This window comes from Gymnodraco acuticeps, unplaced genomic scaffold, assembly GCF_902827175.1.
Source record: "Gymnodraco acuticeps unplaced genomic scaffold, fGymAcu1.1, whole genome shotgun sequence".
Lineage (NCBI taxonomy): Eukaryota > Metazoa > Chordata > Actinopteri > Perciformes > Bathydraconidae > Gymnodraco > Gymnodraco acuticeps.
In genome coordinates this window covers 110,089-123,157 of record NW_022991189.1, presented here as the reverse complement: position 1 = coordinate 123,157, position 13,069 = coordinate 110,089, and the positions used below count along the sequence as shown (strand labels likewise).

Sequence of the window (13,069 nt, the reverse complement as noted above, 5' to 3'; positions counted from 1 at the left end):
CTCTTTGTGTGTGTGTGTGTGTGTGTGTGTGTGTGTGTGTGTGTGTGTGTGTGTGTGTGTGTGTGTGTGTGTGTGTGTGTGTGTGTGTGTGTGTGTGTGTGTGTGTGTGTGTGTGTGTGTGTGTGTGTGTGTGTGTGTGTGTGTGTGGGTGTTGATTGAATAATTGCTGCCCATGAGCACTCCTCACAGCAGCTGATTAACTGGAGGAGTTTGAAAAGCCTCTTCATGAAGCGAATATCATCATCGCATCTTGTTAGTTTTTTAAACACAGCTCTCTATTCTCTGATTATCTGCTTTCATTAGAGTCTTTTGAAAACGCTCCATGTGGCTCTGACTCTGTCTAATTATACGTTTACTCACCTGTAAAGTGCACTGTGATAGTTCATCAGTGTTTGAATGTCTGCACAAAAGACCAAATGCAAGGTCTCAATCATTTGATTCAATCAGACTTAAAATCAGAAATACATTGGATGAAATTGGATTGAATCGCTGCTGCTCCATTTAAATGTATTCATTTAATAAATGGCATCTATATCATTGCTCTTTATTGCAGCCTTAACAAATATTCAGGTTAAGTTTTTATCATTTTACAACTGTCACAAACGAGCTGAGGACCAAAATGCAGAACACGGGAAACCAGGGATAGTCGGTAACCATCTTTATTGAAGGCAGTAGGCTGGTAGGAGACAGAACGGCAGATAGTCGGCAAAGGGCTGGTCGGGGACAGGCGAGGGTTCCAGGAGAAAGCAGGACGGGAGTCGCAGGTACAGAATGGGTCAGGGAGCAGGCGAGGCAGAATAGTCCGGGACAGGCAGGGTCGAAACCGGGAGAGCAATCTGGAGGGTAATGCGGGAAAGACTGGCATGCTGCAAAGTACGATCTGGCACTGAGGTGAAAGTGAAGTGGGCCTAAATACGGAGCTGATGGGTGTAACAGAGTGAGAGAGAGACAGGGTGTGACTACCAGGTGACTAAGGAATGTTAATGCAGAAAATAGGTGAGTGAGAAAGCAGACTGTGACAACAACATTGACTTCCATATGTACATTTAAAGTGAACGCGAAAGATTAAGGTCTATTTTGGAGAAAAAACACATTCAAGATAATGTGAAGATAATGCTAAAATGTCTCTTTCCTATAATCCTTTTTAAAATATAAAATACAACTTTATTTATCCTGAAGGAAATGATTGTGCAAATAGAATACATTTATTAGAAAAATAAACATTGCCAAAAAATATAAATAGGGAAGAAATCAGTGTAAATAAATGAAGAAGGATACATGAAGAAGGTATCTGTATTTTAAATTAGAATGCAGCTCAAATGATTAACTAAAAAACAGCGTTATGATTTTCTCTTGACTCTCTGCCATCATCCCAAGTCTAAAGAGAAGCAAAGAATTCTGGGAGATATTTGATCCTCCGTACTTCAGCTTCTCTCCGACGTCTCACCTCGTTTGTCTCAAAGATGGCGGCGTGTTGTTGCGTCTGACGCCTCCAGCTTCTTCTTCTTCTTCTTCTTCTTCTTCTTCTTCTTCTTCTTCTTCTTCTTCTTCTTCTTCTTCTTCTTCTTCTTCTTCTTCTTCTTCTTCTTCTTCTTCTTCTTCTTCTTCTTCTTCTTCTTCTTCTTCTTCTTCTTCTTCTTCTTCTTCTTCTTCTTCTGCTGCACACAAACATGCTCCTCTTGCTAATGAAGGACAGCACATCTGATTGCCTCGCTGGAAAGCAAATTGAATCTCAGAGAAGCGGCGCTGAGTGGGCGGACCGACGCAAAACCATGGGCTGTGTTTACACGAGGATCGGAGCGAGCGTTCATTAGAGCTCAGAAAGAGAGATCAGAGGAACAAATTACGCTCCGTAAGCCGCCCTGTTTGAAATGCAACCAATCACGTGACTTCACTGACTTACTTTAAAGCACTCACTCAAGACACAAAAAGTAAAAATGGGACTGGTCTCCTCCCTCACCTCTCCCCTCTGTTAAGGACTCATTTCCTTAGGTATTCAACCTTCGACACAGTTCATCATGTTCTCCTCTCACTGTCTCCTTTCCCACGGCATAGGTCTACAGCCTTGGGTATCGCTGCTATCTCTCTCAAGGAGGAGCAGCTTGGGCGCATTGTTGTAGCCAGCTTATGACCGAGCACAAGCCGCCATGAGGTAGTTTACTGTTCAGGGACATCTAGAGGCCGCACATTCTTTTCTATGGACGACAGCCTTAGTTAGATTCAGGGTCCATATTTGTTCAGTCTCGCTGATGAAGAATGTTGATTATTACACTCCGAAATAGTTAAAACCTTAAACTACAGAAGAGTTATTGAGAATTGTAGTGGCATCTCAACCTGTGTCAACACGTGGCTCATGACATCTCTTGTGAATTTTCCGGCCAAAGCTCCTCGTGTCTCTCTGAGTCCTGTTTCCAATTGCTTCAGAAGTTTCCATCCAGAAGATGTCAGGAAATTCAACGATAATTCAATTTGGCTACACAGACCACCACAAGCCTTGGTCTTGGTCTCGACCTCTTACGGCCCGTCCACACAGCGGCTTTGGAAAAAGCTTGCCGGCGGGCGTGTCTGAAGCTCGACCAACAACCAATCACATGAATCTCCTGCCCCTGACACACAAGCAGCGGTTTGATTGGCTAGAGCTTGTACCGGCATATGATTTGATTGGCTGACGCTTCCACCGAAGCTTCAAAAGTTGAACATTGCTCAACTTTTGCAGCCTGAAACGCCAGGAAAGCTCCGCTCTGCTTCCCACAATGCAGTTCGGCGAAAAGTGACGTCACCCCATTCAAAGTGAATGGGCAGAAGCGTCCAACGCCGCTGTGTGGACGGGCCGTTAAAGTCTCGGTCGTGTCTTGGTCTTGGTTAAGGTGGTCTTGGCTACAACAGTACTTTATGGTCTAACGAAACACACCATCCTTCTTAAAGGGCGACAGCATTTAGAAACATTGCTCTTTGTGTGAGAACATTTACTTCAGAGTCTTTGTTGTCATGTGCACCAGAGCTACAGCGGAGGATTCAAAACATGTGTCTGCTCCAAGAATATGTATATATTTTGTAATTGGTTTGTTGATCGATGTACTATTTTAGGAAGCCAGAGCTTTGGAATATTAATGAGTTGATTTCTGGTTTGTTTTTGCTTTGGAAGTGAAATAAATAGTAAGGCAGCCCTATATTGTTTCTCAGCACCAGCCACAATTCATCACAAAGCAATTATGTCGGAAACAAGGCCGCCTGCTTCTCAGTTTACTCCCAGCTGCTGTGTTCATCATGGAAACAACAGAAAACACACACACACAAACACACACATCTCTCTGATAACTTTGTGCAGTAATGTGATTTAAACTAATGTGTAACCAACAAGATTAAGCTTGTTTCTGTCCTCTCTAATTGTGTTTCTTCTTAATATTTATCTCCTTTAAACGAGCTGCTGACGGAAACTTTATTTTATTAACGTCAGCGACTGGTTGTGTGTTTTCCCAATGGATTTTTGAATATTTGAGAAAATGAGTTCTGTGGCAAACACACCTTTATGATACTTACAGGTTTTGTTCAACAGGTTAATCTCCACATATTAACACCACTTTATGATTTATGAAGTAAAAAGCTAATGTTGGGCTATAAAGGAACTACAGCACGTTCAGATGACTTCACGTCACCACCGCTAAGCTAAAGGAGGCTAATGTTGGGCTATAAAGGAACTACAGCACGGTCACATGACTTCACGTCACCACCGCTAAGCTCGCTAATGTTGGGCTATAAAGGAACTACAGCACGGTCACATGACTTCATGTCACCACCGCTAAGCTAAAGGCGGCTAATGTTGGGCTATGAAAGGAACTACAGCACGTTCAGATGACTTCACGTCACCACCGCTAAGCTAAAGGAGGCTAATGTTGGGCTATAAAGGAACTACAGCACGGTCACATGACTTCATGTCACCACCACTAAGCTAATAGCGGCTAAGCTAAAGGCGGCTAATGTTGGGCTATAAACAAACTAAAAACGAAATGAACTTGCCCCGACGAACACTTTTATTACCCTTAGTGAAATCCTTAGGGTTTAAAAGTTGTAAAATGCGCCAAAAGCCAAATCCAGAGTGTTTTTCCCTCTCCATTCATTTGACCTAGCCGAGAGCTGGAAATCGTAGGCAGGACTTAAGCAAAAGGCCCAGATACAGGTTTTGGGCTTCATTCGCCACAGAGCAACTTTCATAGGAACGTGGTCCCGCCTCCACCGCTGTTCCCGGTTTAGGTTAAACCTGCAGACTTCTCTTCATCTCTCTTCAACCGGGAGCGATGAACATATCATTTCTAACCCTCGTACATGATCATTACAGTCTGCAGAGCGAGGTGTAATTTGCTGAGATGTAATCAGGCATCGCAGCAGAGAGCAGAACTCATTTTTGTCTCGCTGCCATCTGTTCGCCTGGAGTTTCTTTCTGTTCAAACATAACTGTCCTTGAACAAAGTGTGTGACTTTACCTGTCTGCATTTTTGTGTATGTTGGAGTGTATGTTGAAGCCTGCAGAGGTACTTTAAATATATGTTCAGTCACACCGGGAGGGAAAAACATAGAGGAACAAATCACAGTCTGCTCAATCAGACAGAAATCCAATTCTCCTTGGAGGGAAGGACAACTTTTTACTTTGAATGTGAACATGACGAGATGCAAATCCAAAGAGTGAACATCCTGTACATGTTTTTGTGAAAGATTGCAGCTGCTTCTTTTGCAGCTGCTTGACTGAAACCTGTAAACAAAAAGGTGGCATTTTTCATTTTGTTTTCTACTTCAAACCTAGGACGTCCTCCGTCGGTCATACTCCCAGGTACTGAATTGAAGTACAACTTTACCTTAACTTTAAGTATTTTTATTGTATGCAACTTTATACTTCTACATTAATCTGACAGTCACTGTATGTGATGTTGGAAAATGCATCGTCCTCAAGCTGAAAAAAGGGTTGTTTTTAAGAGAAACTAATGGAAAGTTGACTTTAGAGAGATATGTGGTTGTCTCAGGACAAAACCTTTACAATTAGATTTTTTGCTGCAGAATAGAAACTAGCATTATAAAGGGGTTCCAATTAGTCATTTGGCTTGTAATGCAGTTTAAATCAAAATACTCATTAATGCAATGTCATATTCATCCAGACGCATCGTATAAAATATTAAGCTTTTACAGAAAATATACTGCAAAATTACTTTTAGAACTTAAATATTAAATCAGTTTTATAGTGACTTCAGGGTTTTAAACATATGCTGGTCTAGAAACAATAAGTAGTATTTAAAGAGGCCCTATTCCGCTTTTTATGGGTTTTCTCTTTCCTATAAGTTTCTCTGCATGTAAATGGTCTTCAAAGGCTACAATCCCTGTGTTCCCCCTCACTGTCTGAAACGCCTCCATTGGACTCTTTTGTTTACTTCCAGAACATAGTGACATCATTATGTAACACTCACGCTTCTATTGGCTAGCACTCCAACACATTGCACTGTATGTGGTAGGCTTAGGGGCGGGACATCTCTAAGCGGTTGCCCAATCACAACAGAGCCGGCCAGCTAACCAATTACCTTTTTGACCAACGACCTTTTTGAACATTAAAGCATGTAAACATGTCTAATCCTGTTCTAATTGTAAGTAAGTCATACATTAGTAAAGTAATGATATAGTAATACAAACATAATCCCACTGAGTCAAAACCACATGGGAACAAAATAAGTTGTCCAGAATAAGCTGATTATTTATGATGATTTTGAGACTTTAAAAAAACACTGCATACAACCTGACTGAGGCTAAATCATCCATCCTGTTTCTTCCTGCTGAACTATTGTCTAGAGGTCTGTAACCACGTCTCAGTTGTTGTTTTCAGAGTTCTGCCTTTCCCTTCCAAGATGTTTAACGTGTGCTCTGACTGCAGGAACGCATCGCGCGGCTTCACCTCCATGTTTAATCAGCTGTGAGCGTTTAGGCCCGCGCTGCATGTTGATGCTGTCTGCAGAGTGATGTATGAATTCCCGCTGTAATCCGGATCGTCCTTGTCTGACTCCTCCTGCTCTTTTAGGATTCAAGCTGCCGTCGAACAGCGGGGGGGGGGGGGGGATGAATAATTCAGGTGAAGATGTACTGAAAGGTGCTGTGCTTCTGCTTTCAGGAAACTACTGAGTCTTTTTAAGAAATAAACTATAAGCTTGGGTTTTTAAAGATTTATGTCGAAACCAACCCCAGTAGGAACCAATGGGCTTGCAGCTGAGAGCCACAGACAGGAAGCAGTGTTTCCATTAGAGTTTGATGGAATTTTCTTAAATTACAGTGAAATGTAATGGGTTTTCTTTCTGGCTCGTAGGTCTCCTGACACCGCGAGGACGGACCCTCCCAAATAAAGACTGTTTCCCATCGTCCATCATCACCAAGCATCCGGCAACGCTGATGAAGAGCCAATGATCCAGAAAACAGGGACGTTACCACTTCCTGTTTTGCCCACCTGTGGAAAAACAATCGACTGAAAACGGATTATTATTATAACTGCAGGATGGATTTTTCTTCTTGTTCTGCAAAAAACTCTGGTTTTACAGACCAAAGATGAATAACGAGATGTTTTTAGACACACCACCATATGTATGTAAAGAAACAAACACATTGTGATATTATAAAGTATTACTGAGCAAAGTGAAATTATATATGAGTTAATGATATAAAGATGTATTATATGAGGAGGGTTGTTGTTTCTGTGACGAGGAGGAGGTGGAAAATCATCAACCTTTATGAACTTTGAGCCGAAACCTAAAGACATATTTTAAAATGACAGTCAGCCACAGCAGGAAGCACTATTGGTGGAAAGTAGATTCACTCAAATAAAATCTTGATGTACTTTACTGGAGTATTTTCTTGTTATGCCACTTTATTCTCTAACTCCCCAATGATGTGTTGCTACTACGACAGCTTCAGCTACTTTACACATGTTTGCATACCCAAAAGAAAATTGGAATATACAATTGTTGTTGATTCATTTATCATCATAAGATAAATACAGCTTTTGCCAGAGGCACTAAATACTAATATGAACCTGACAATGAGCAGAATAGGGCCCTTTTAATATTTTTTAAGTCAGTGAATGATCCCTCCTCCACTCCCTCTTTTCGACGGGCCTACCCAAAAGAAAAACGTTTTTTTTTAATGTTTTCAAATATTATTATTTGGAATATCTTAGGCCCTCACAGAGGGCCTAGAGCAGGGGTATTCAACTAAAATTCAACGAGGTCCAGTTAGAGAAAATCTCCACATGCAAAGGTCCGGAACATCAAAATGTCTAACTTGCTTCATGAATTAGTGTGACATATATTGAAGTAGCCTGTAGCTTTATCAACGTCTGCATGTAATCAACAACTGACAGCCAATCAAATAAAGAAAGTACAATTAAAAAACAACAATATTTATTGTCAATTATCATTGAACTATACAGATATACAGTAAATACTGTGGATATGTGTAATGTTCCTCCCGGGCTGCATTTCAAAATAAAATAGAGAAAATAAATAAAATAGCTTTTGAAAATATGTGCATCTTAAAAGTGCTTAATTTTAAATAAATAAAATAAAGTGTAGCAGCAGCTTGAGTTTCCCTTTGTCTTTGTTAACCGTTTCACATCATGACTTAACAGTTTCAGACGATTATAGAACAATATCAGTCTTTACACATCATAACAATTGAACAGTTTAAAGTTTCTCTTTCTTTCCCTCTTATATTGCAGTCCCTCTCTCACTTTGTTTTAATTCAGTGCGAGAATTGAGCTGGAGCTTGTCCTGCCAGGAGTTCAAATCTGGGCTGAAATGGTGTCAGGGCCATTCTCATACACAAATGCAGGTGCTCATTGGTTAGCCTCGGTTAGCTCATTGGTTAGCCTCGGTTAGCTCATTGGTTAGCCTCGGTTAGCCTGGAACGATATTTAGTTTTAATTTTGATCCTGGTCGACTGATCATATCGGGCTCTGAGACTGCTTATGTTTTGTGACCTCAGTTCTGACTTGAGAGGGAATGTTTGGTCAAACACTTTGTGTTGTGTCTCATAGTGGCGTGTTGTCACTTTTAATGAGCGCCACGGTCTCTGAACAAATGAGACACACTGGCTCTGTGCTCCCAGTGGGCAGGATGGACATGAAGGAGTCCACTCAGGGTTAAAAGCTCTGTTCTTCTCACTGTCCACGTTCCTCTTCTTGGAGAGCGCCATGTGTCATTATGTGTCTCTCCCTGTCTGCCGCCAACACGCCTGTTCACTCTCCTCTCCGCTTCTCTCCCTGTATCGCTAATTATTCTCTTCACTCACTTTCCTCTCCGCTTCTCTCTGCCGTGCTCTCATCTCTTCTTCTGTGTTTCTCTCCCTGTATCGCTCACTCGTTTCTTTCGCCCCCTGTCGGCGGCGGTTAAAATAGTATCACCCCGTCAACATTGAAATCCCCTATTAATGTATTGATTATAGGTCCGGGTCCGTATAGGTCGGGGTCTGGGTCCGTATCTATACGGATCCAGACTCGTAACCAATTTTAGTTGAACAATGCCGACAAACAGCTTTGGTTCGGTCCACCTGTCTTTGCCCGTCAACCGGAGACTTCAATGATGCTGGAGGATTTTCAAGCTCAACTTTATCTGCGTTCGCCATTTCGACAGTTCCTCAAATTACTGACTACATATGAACGCATCCCTGTGACCAGCTCTCATAGTAAGCCTCTCGTCCAATGAAATGACTTGGTCGCTCTATGACGCGTTGAACCCAATGTGAGCATATTACTCTGAATGCTACGCAGCACCTGAGATTACTTCCAAAGAGTTGTTCACGTTCTCAATGTTTTACGTTTAACGTTATATTCGTTCGGTACACTTCGGTACACACCTGTACTGAACCGAAGGGCCCGTCCCGAATAATTTCGGTACGAATACGCATACCGTTACACCCCTAGTTATTATCATTTTAAACTGGTGGAAAAATGATGGTTTTGTCTGGTATGTTTTGAAGGGATAGATTCAGGTTTCATGCTTTAATTACATTATATTGGTATAATATTTACCGTCAGTTAATTGAAACATTAACTAAATCTGATCATTAAACATTAGTCTGCAGTCGTTTAACAAACGAGAGAAATTAAAATCTCAGCTGTCTGTTTTGTTATCTACGGTTTATTTTGTCCACCTCTTTGCACACGGCTTGTATAGTTTAAAACAAAGTTGATCAAATCTAATTGGAATAAAAACAAAGAAAGAAAAGTAATTTGTTGTGTTTTTGACAAATACTGAATGAACTGAAGAAGAGTTTTCACTAGAACTTGGAAACAAAATACACATATGAACCTGAAAATGAGCATAATAAAATATGTCCTCCCTCTCTGTCAAGTCCTGACCTACAGACAGACACAAAATAAGTTATAATCATTTATTTTGCTGTGTAGAAGTTGTTTGGCTACACACACACACACACACACACACACACACACACACACACACACACACACACACACACACACACACACACACACACACACACACACACACACACCACACACGCACACACACACACACACACACACACACACACACACACACACACACACACACACACACACACACACACACACACAGGTGATATTTATCCTCAGACAGGTGTCACCTCCCTGTGAAACCTGCAGACGTTTTCCTGCTGAATTCAGCAGATAAACGTGTCTGTTTTCTGGCTTCAGATGAACTAAAAATACTGAGGAATGTAGGCTGAGGCTATACTGCTCTTACATTATCCTTTTTTTATTTATTAACATTATATTTTGGCCCACTTTTTCTCCTCCTGGTTCTATTAGCCCACTTTTACAGAAAGTACAGGAAATCACGAGAATAGTTTTCTCAGGATCAGTGAGAGCTGACAGGAAGTCAGTTTATTTAGAGCAACAACTAAGAGTTACTTTATTAATTAAGGGTGTCGTGTCTTTTTAACGTATGATATACATCCTACTGTCAGAGCCACACTGCACATTATCAAGTTATAAAGGTACTCTATGTTCAAAAAGTGCACCTCTTTTCACCCTCACATGGGTAGACTTCGCGTCCTTCAAATCCCCACAATGCTTTGCGCACGGACCAATTTCCCCAAATCTGTGGCGGAAAAAGTAAGGCGGGGCCTCTCATATGACGCACACCTGCACACTTGCTCGCCTGTTCCACTCTTCGTTTTCCGATTGCCAGGAAGGATTCTTGCCTAGCTTCTGAAGGAAGTGACTCGGAAGACATGTGCTACCAAGCAAGCATCCTCGCGATTGAGAAACGGCCACTAACTCTATCTCCCTCTAAGCACAAAAAGGAACCCACAAAACCCCAACAGAAAACCAGAACTTAAATACACACATGGCCAATCAAGACGACAAGACCCAGCTGGGGAGGGAAACCACAAAGACACAGGTGAACAGAATCAGGTAATCACTCAGGAGGGAAAACACAGACAGGAAACAAATACACACATGACAGACAGGGGGTGAACATCCTTGAATGAAAAACAGGAAGCCGACAGATAATTCCAAAATAAAACATAAAATAAACAGATCCTAACAGAATAACTTCCCAACTCAGCAAATGGGACCGTCCGAGGAGCAGGTGAATGAACCATTGGCCTTAGCAAAACAGTCAATCAATAATAATAAATAATCATCAGTCCCCACTAATACAAAACTAAGTTAGCCATTAAAGCCTATCGCTCAGTTTCAACATCCCGTGTTCATCACAAATTCTGCTGAAAGGTAACTATAACACTTTCTTCCCCTCCACCGTGAAGGCTGCAGGGAACTGATGTCAGCCCGTCGTCAGGCTCCATTTAACATCATTAACAGCCTGAATACATTAACACCTTCTGCGTGTGTGTGTGTGTGTGTGTGTGTGTGTGTTCAACTGAGGTAATGCTTCCACGATGAGCTGATAATGAGAATAAGTTGCACTCTTTTGACCGCTCGTGATTCTTGACCTGCAGCAGATTCCTTTTTTTGTCAGCTATTAAAGAGTTTAAGGGTCTTTTGTAAAATATCTTTCCAGAAGCAATGAAGAAGTGAAGTACAAATATGTCAAACACTTACACAAGTACAATACTTGAGTAACTGTACTTAGTTACTTCAACCAGCTTAAGCTGCTATTAAGATGTCCGTTCTTCATCACCTTACTGTGCATCACAACACTGTATTTAAAGATGAGTTGGTTTATAATGTTGCTGACATACAGAACACCGTTCTCTGTGTAGGTCTGCAGAGATATGGAAATGTATCTTTGGAGAACCTTAATTCCAAACGGATGAAAAATTACTAGAAGTAGCGGGAAATAACCGGCTAAAGTTGATTTATTTTATAACATATTCACCAAGTAACTACTTATATGCTCTATATAGATGTATTATTCCGGCTTACAGCTAGTTTGTATAAAACATGACGAGAGAACGAAAAAAAGTCAAGAGAGAAATGTGCAAATTATAAAGTAGGAGTCTGAATGACTTGAAGGTCAGAGGGATTTTCAAATTCACTCACACAGCGGACATGAAAGCGTGAACAAGTCAAGGAAATGCTCGGGATTTAGTTTTTAAGTTTTAGCTGTACATTAAATCACTTTTTGTTGCTTTTGGAATTGATGAGTAGCTGATGAATTCTACCTTGAAATGTTCAGCGAACAAACCTTGTTTCAAATGTAAATGTCATATTCATATACATCCACACATCAAACACACGCAGTTTACTTGGTGTCCTTGAAAACACTACATAGAAATATGGAAAGCTGAAGAAAGTTTAACGAGCTGAGTGGAAGTTGTTAGCTTTGGTAAAAATTCTGGTTTTAGGCAAACTCTAGATTAGAAAGTCCAATATGAAGTCTCTACAGTCGCTCGGAAATAATGTATCAGTAAATTACCCTAAAGACTGATCTTGTTAAAAAAAAAGCCAACAAAATGAATGGAAATCAGGCAGTAATTCCCCTCCGAGTTTCCTCTAGAAGTCCGTAAACACATTATAACATGATGAACATCCATCGTAGAGCTGTAATGGATGCAGGGGGCATCAAAAATGCAGCGTTTTCCCTTTAACATTCGCATCATACATGTAACATTAGCATGATGAGATACACACACGGTATCAACCTCATACTGTAGGCCTCTCACAGCGGAGCAATGCCACTTTCCATTAACCTGAATTATGTTACACATGACATTACATACAGTATATGTATGTGTGTGTGTGTGTGTGTGTGTGTGTGTGTGTGTGTGTGTGTTTGAATAATTGATGATCAGAAGTTTCATGTTTGCTAGATGTGATGCACGTATTTCCAATCTGATACACACACATTATCTTGATATATGATATGTGTATATACTTATACTGCATGCATGTTCATTTCATGTCAATTCTCAAGGTTACACTTTGAAAACAAATCTGGTTGTACTAGATATTAGATTTTATTACACGGCTTGGATGAATACTCGATTCTGAATGGTTAATTTGGACATTTCAGAGGTTGTTAATTCTCGATGAAAGACTGTCGCTAAGGAGAGCAGACCGTTGGAGAATCAAGGGACATCAATCTGCAGAAAGAACGTGATCTGTGGACAACAAACACTCACCCCAGTGTTCCTGCTGACCACGAGGTTCTGACTGCATCAAAGACGTTTGATGAGGATGAATGCTTCAATGTCTAGCCTCAGAATATTATTGTGTTTTTTGAGAGATGGAAGAAGTATTTCAAACGTTTACAGAAATACTCCACAATAATGAAAAGTCCTGCATTCATGTAAGGAAGCATTGGAAATATAAGGTAGAAGGAAATGTCGTTACTTAAAGGATAAATAGCATACTAAGGGCCCTATTGTGCTAATGTCCAGGTTTTATGTCTCCATGCTTTAATGTTCAAAAAGCTCTTTATTGTTCTCATACTTCCTGTGCTGCAGCCCCTCTTTTCACCCTCTGTCTGAAACCAGAGCCCAGTCTGCTCTGAATGGTTAGCTGGCCGGCTCTGTTGTGGTTGGTCAACCGCTTAGAGATGTCCCGCCCCTTAACGTACGTAATCAGGTACAATGT

General features: G+C 41.0%; 1 protein-coding gene across 1 annotated transcript in view; it reads left to right on the top strand.

Moving 5' to 3' along the window:
- LOC117561226 (chemokine-like protein TAFA-5) overlaps positions 1-6,866 on the top strand; it is a 36,916-nt gene extending 30,050 nt beyond the window's left edge. The window contains exon 4 of the mRNA XM_034238519.1: positions 6,338-6,866. Coding sequence (XP_034094410.1) covers positions 6,338-6,346 — 9 coding nt within the window. The 3' untranslated portion in view covers positions 6,347-6,866. The remainder of the gene's footprint in view (positions 1-6,337) is intronic.
- Positions 6,867-13,069: the final 6,203 nt, after the last annotated feature.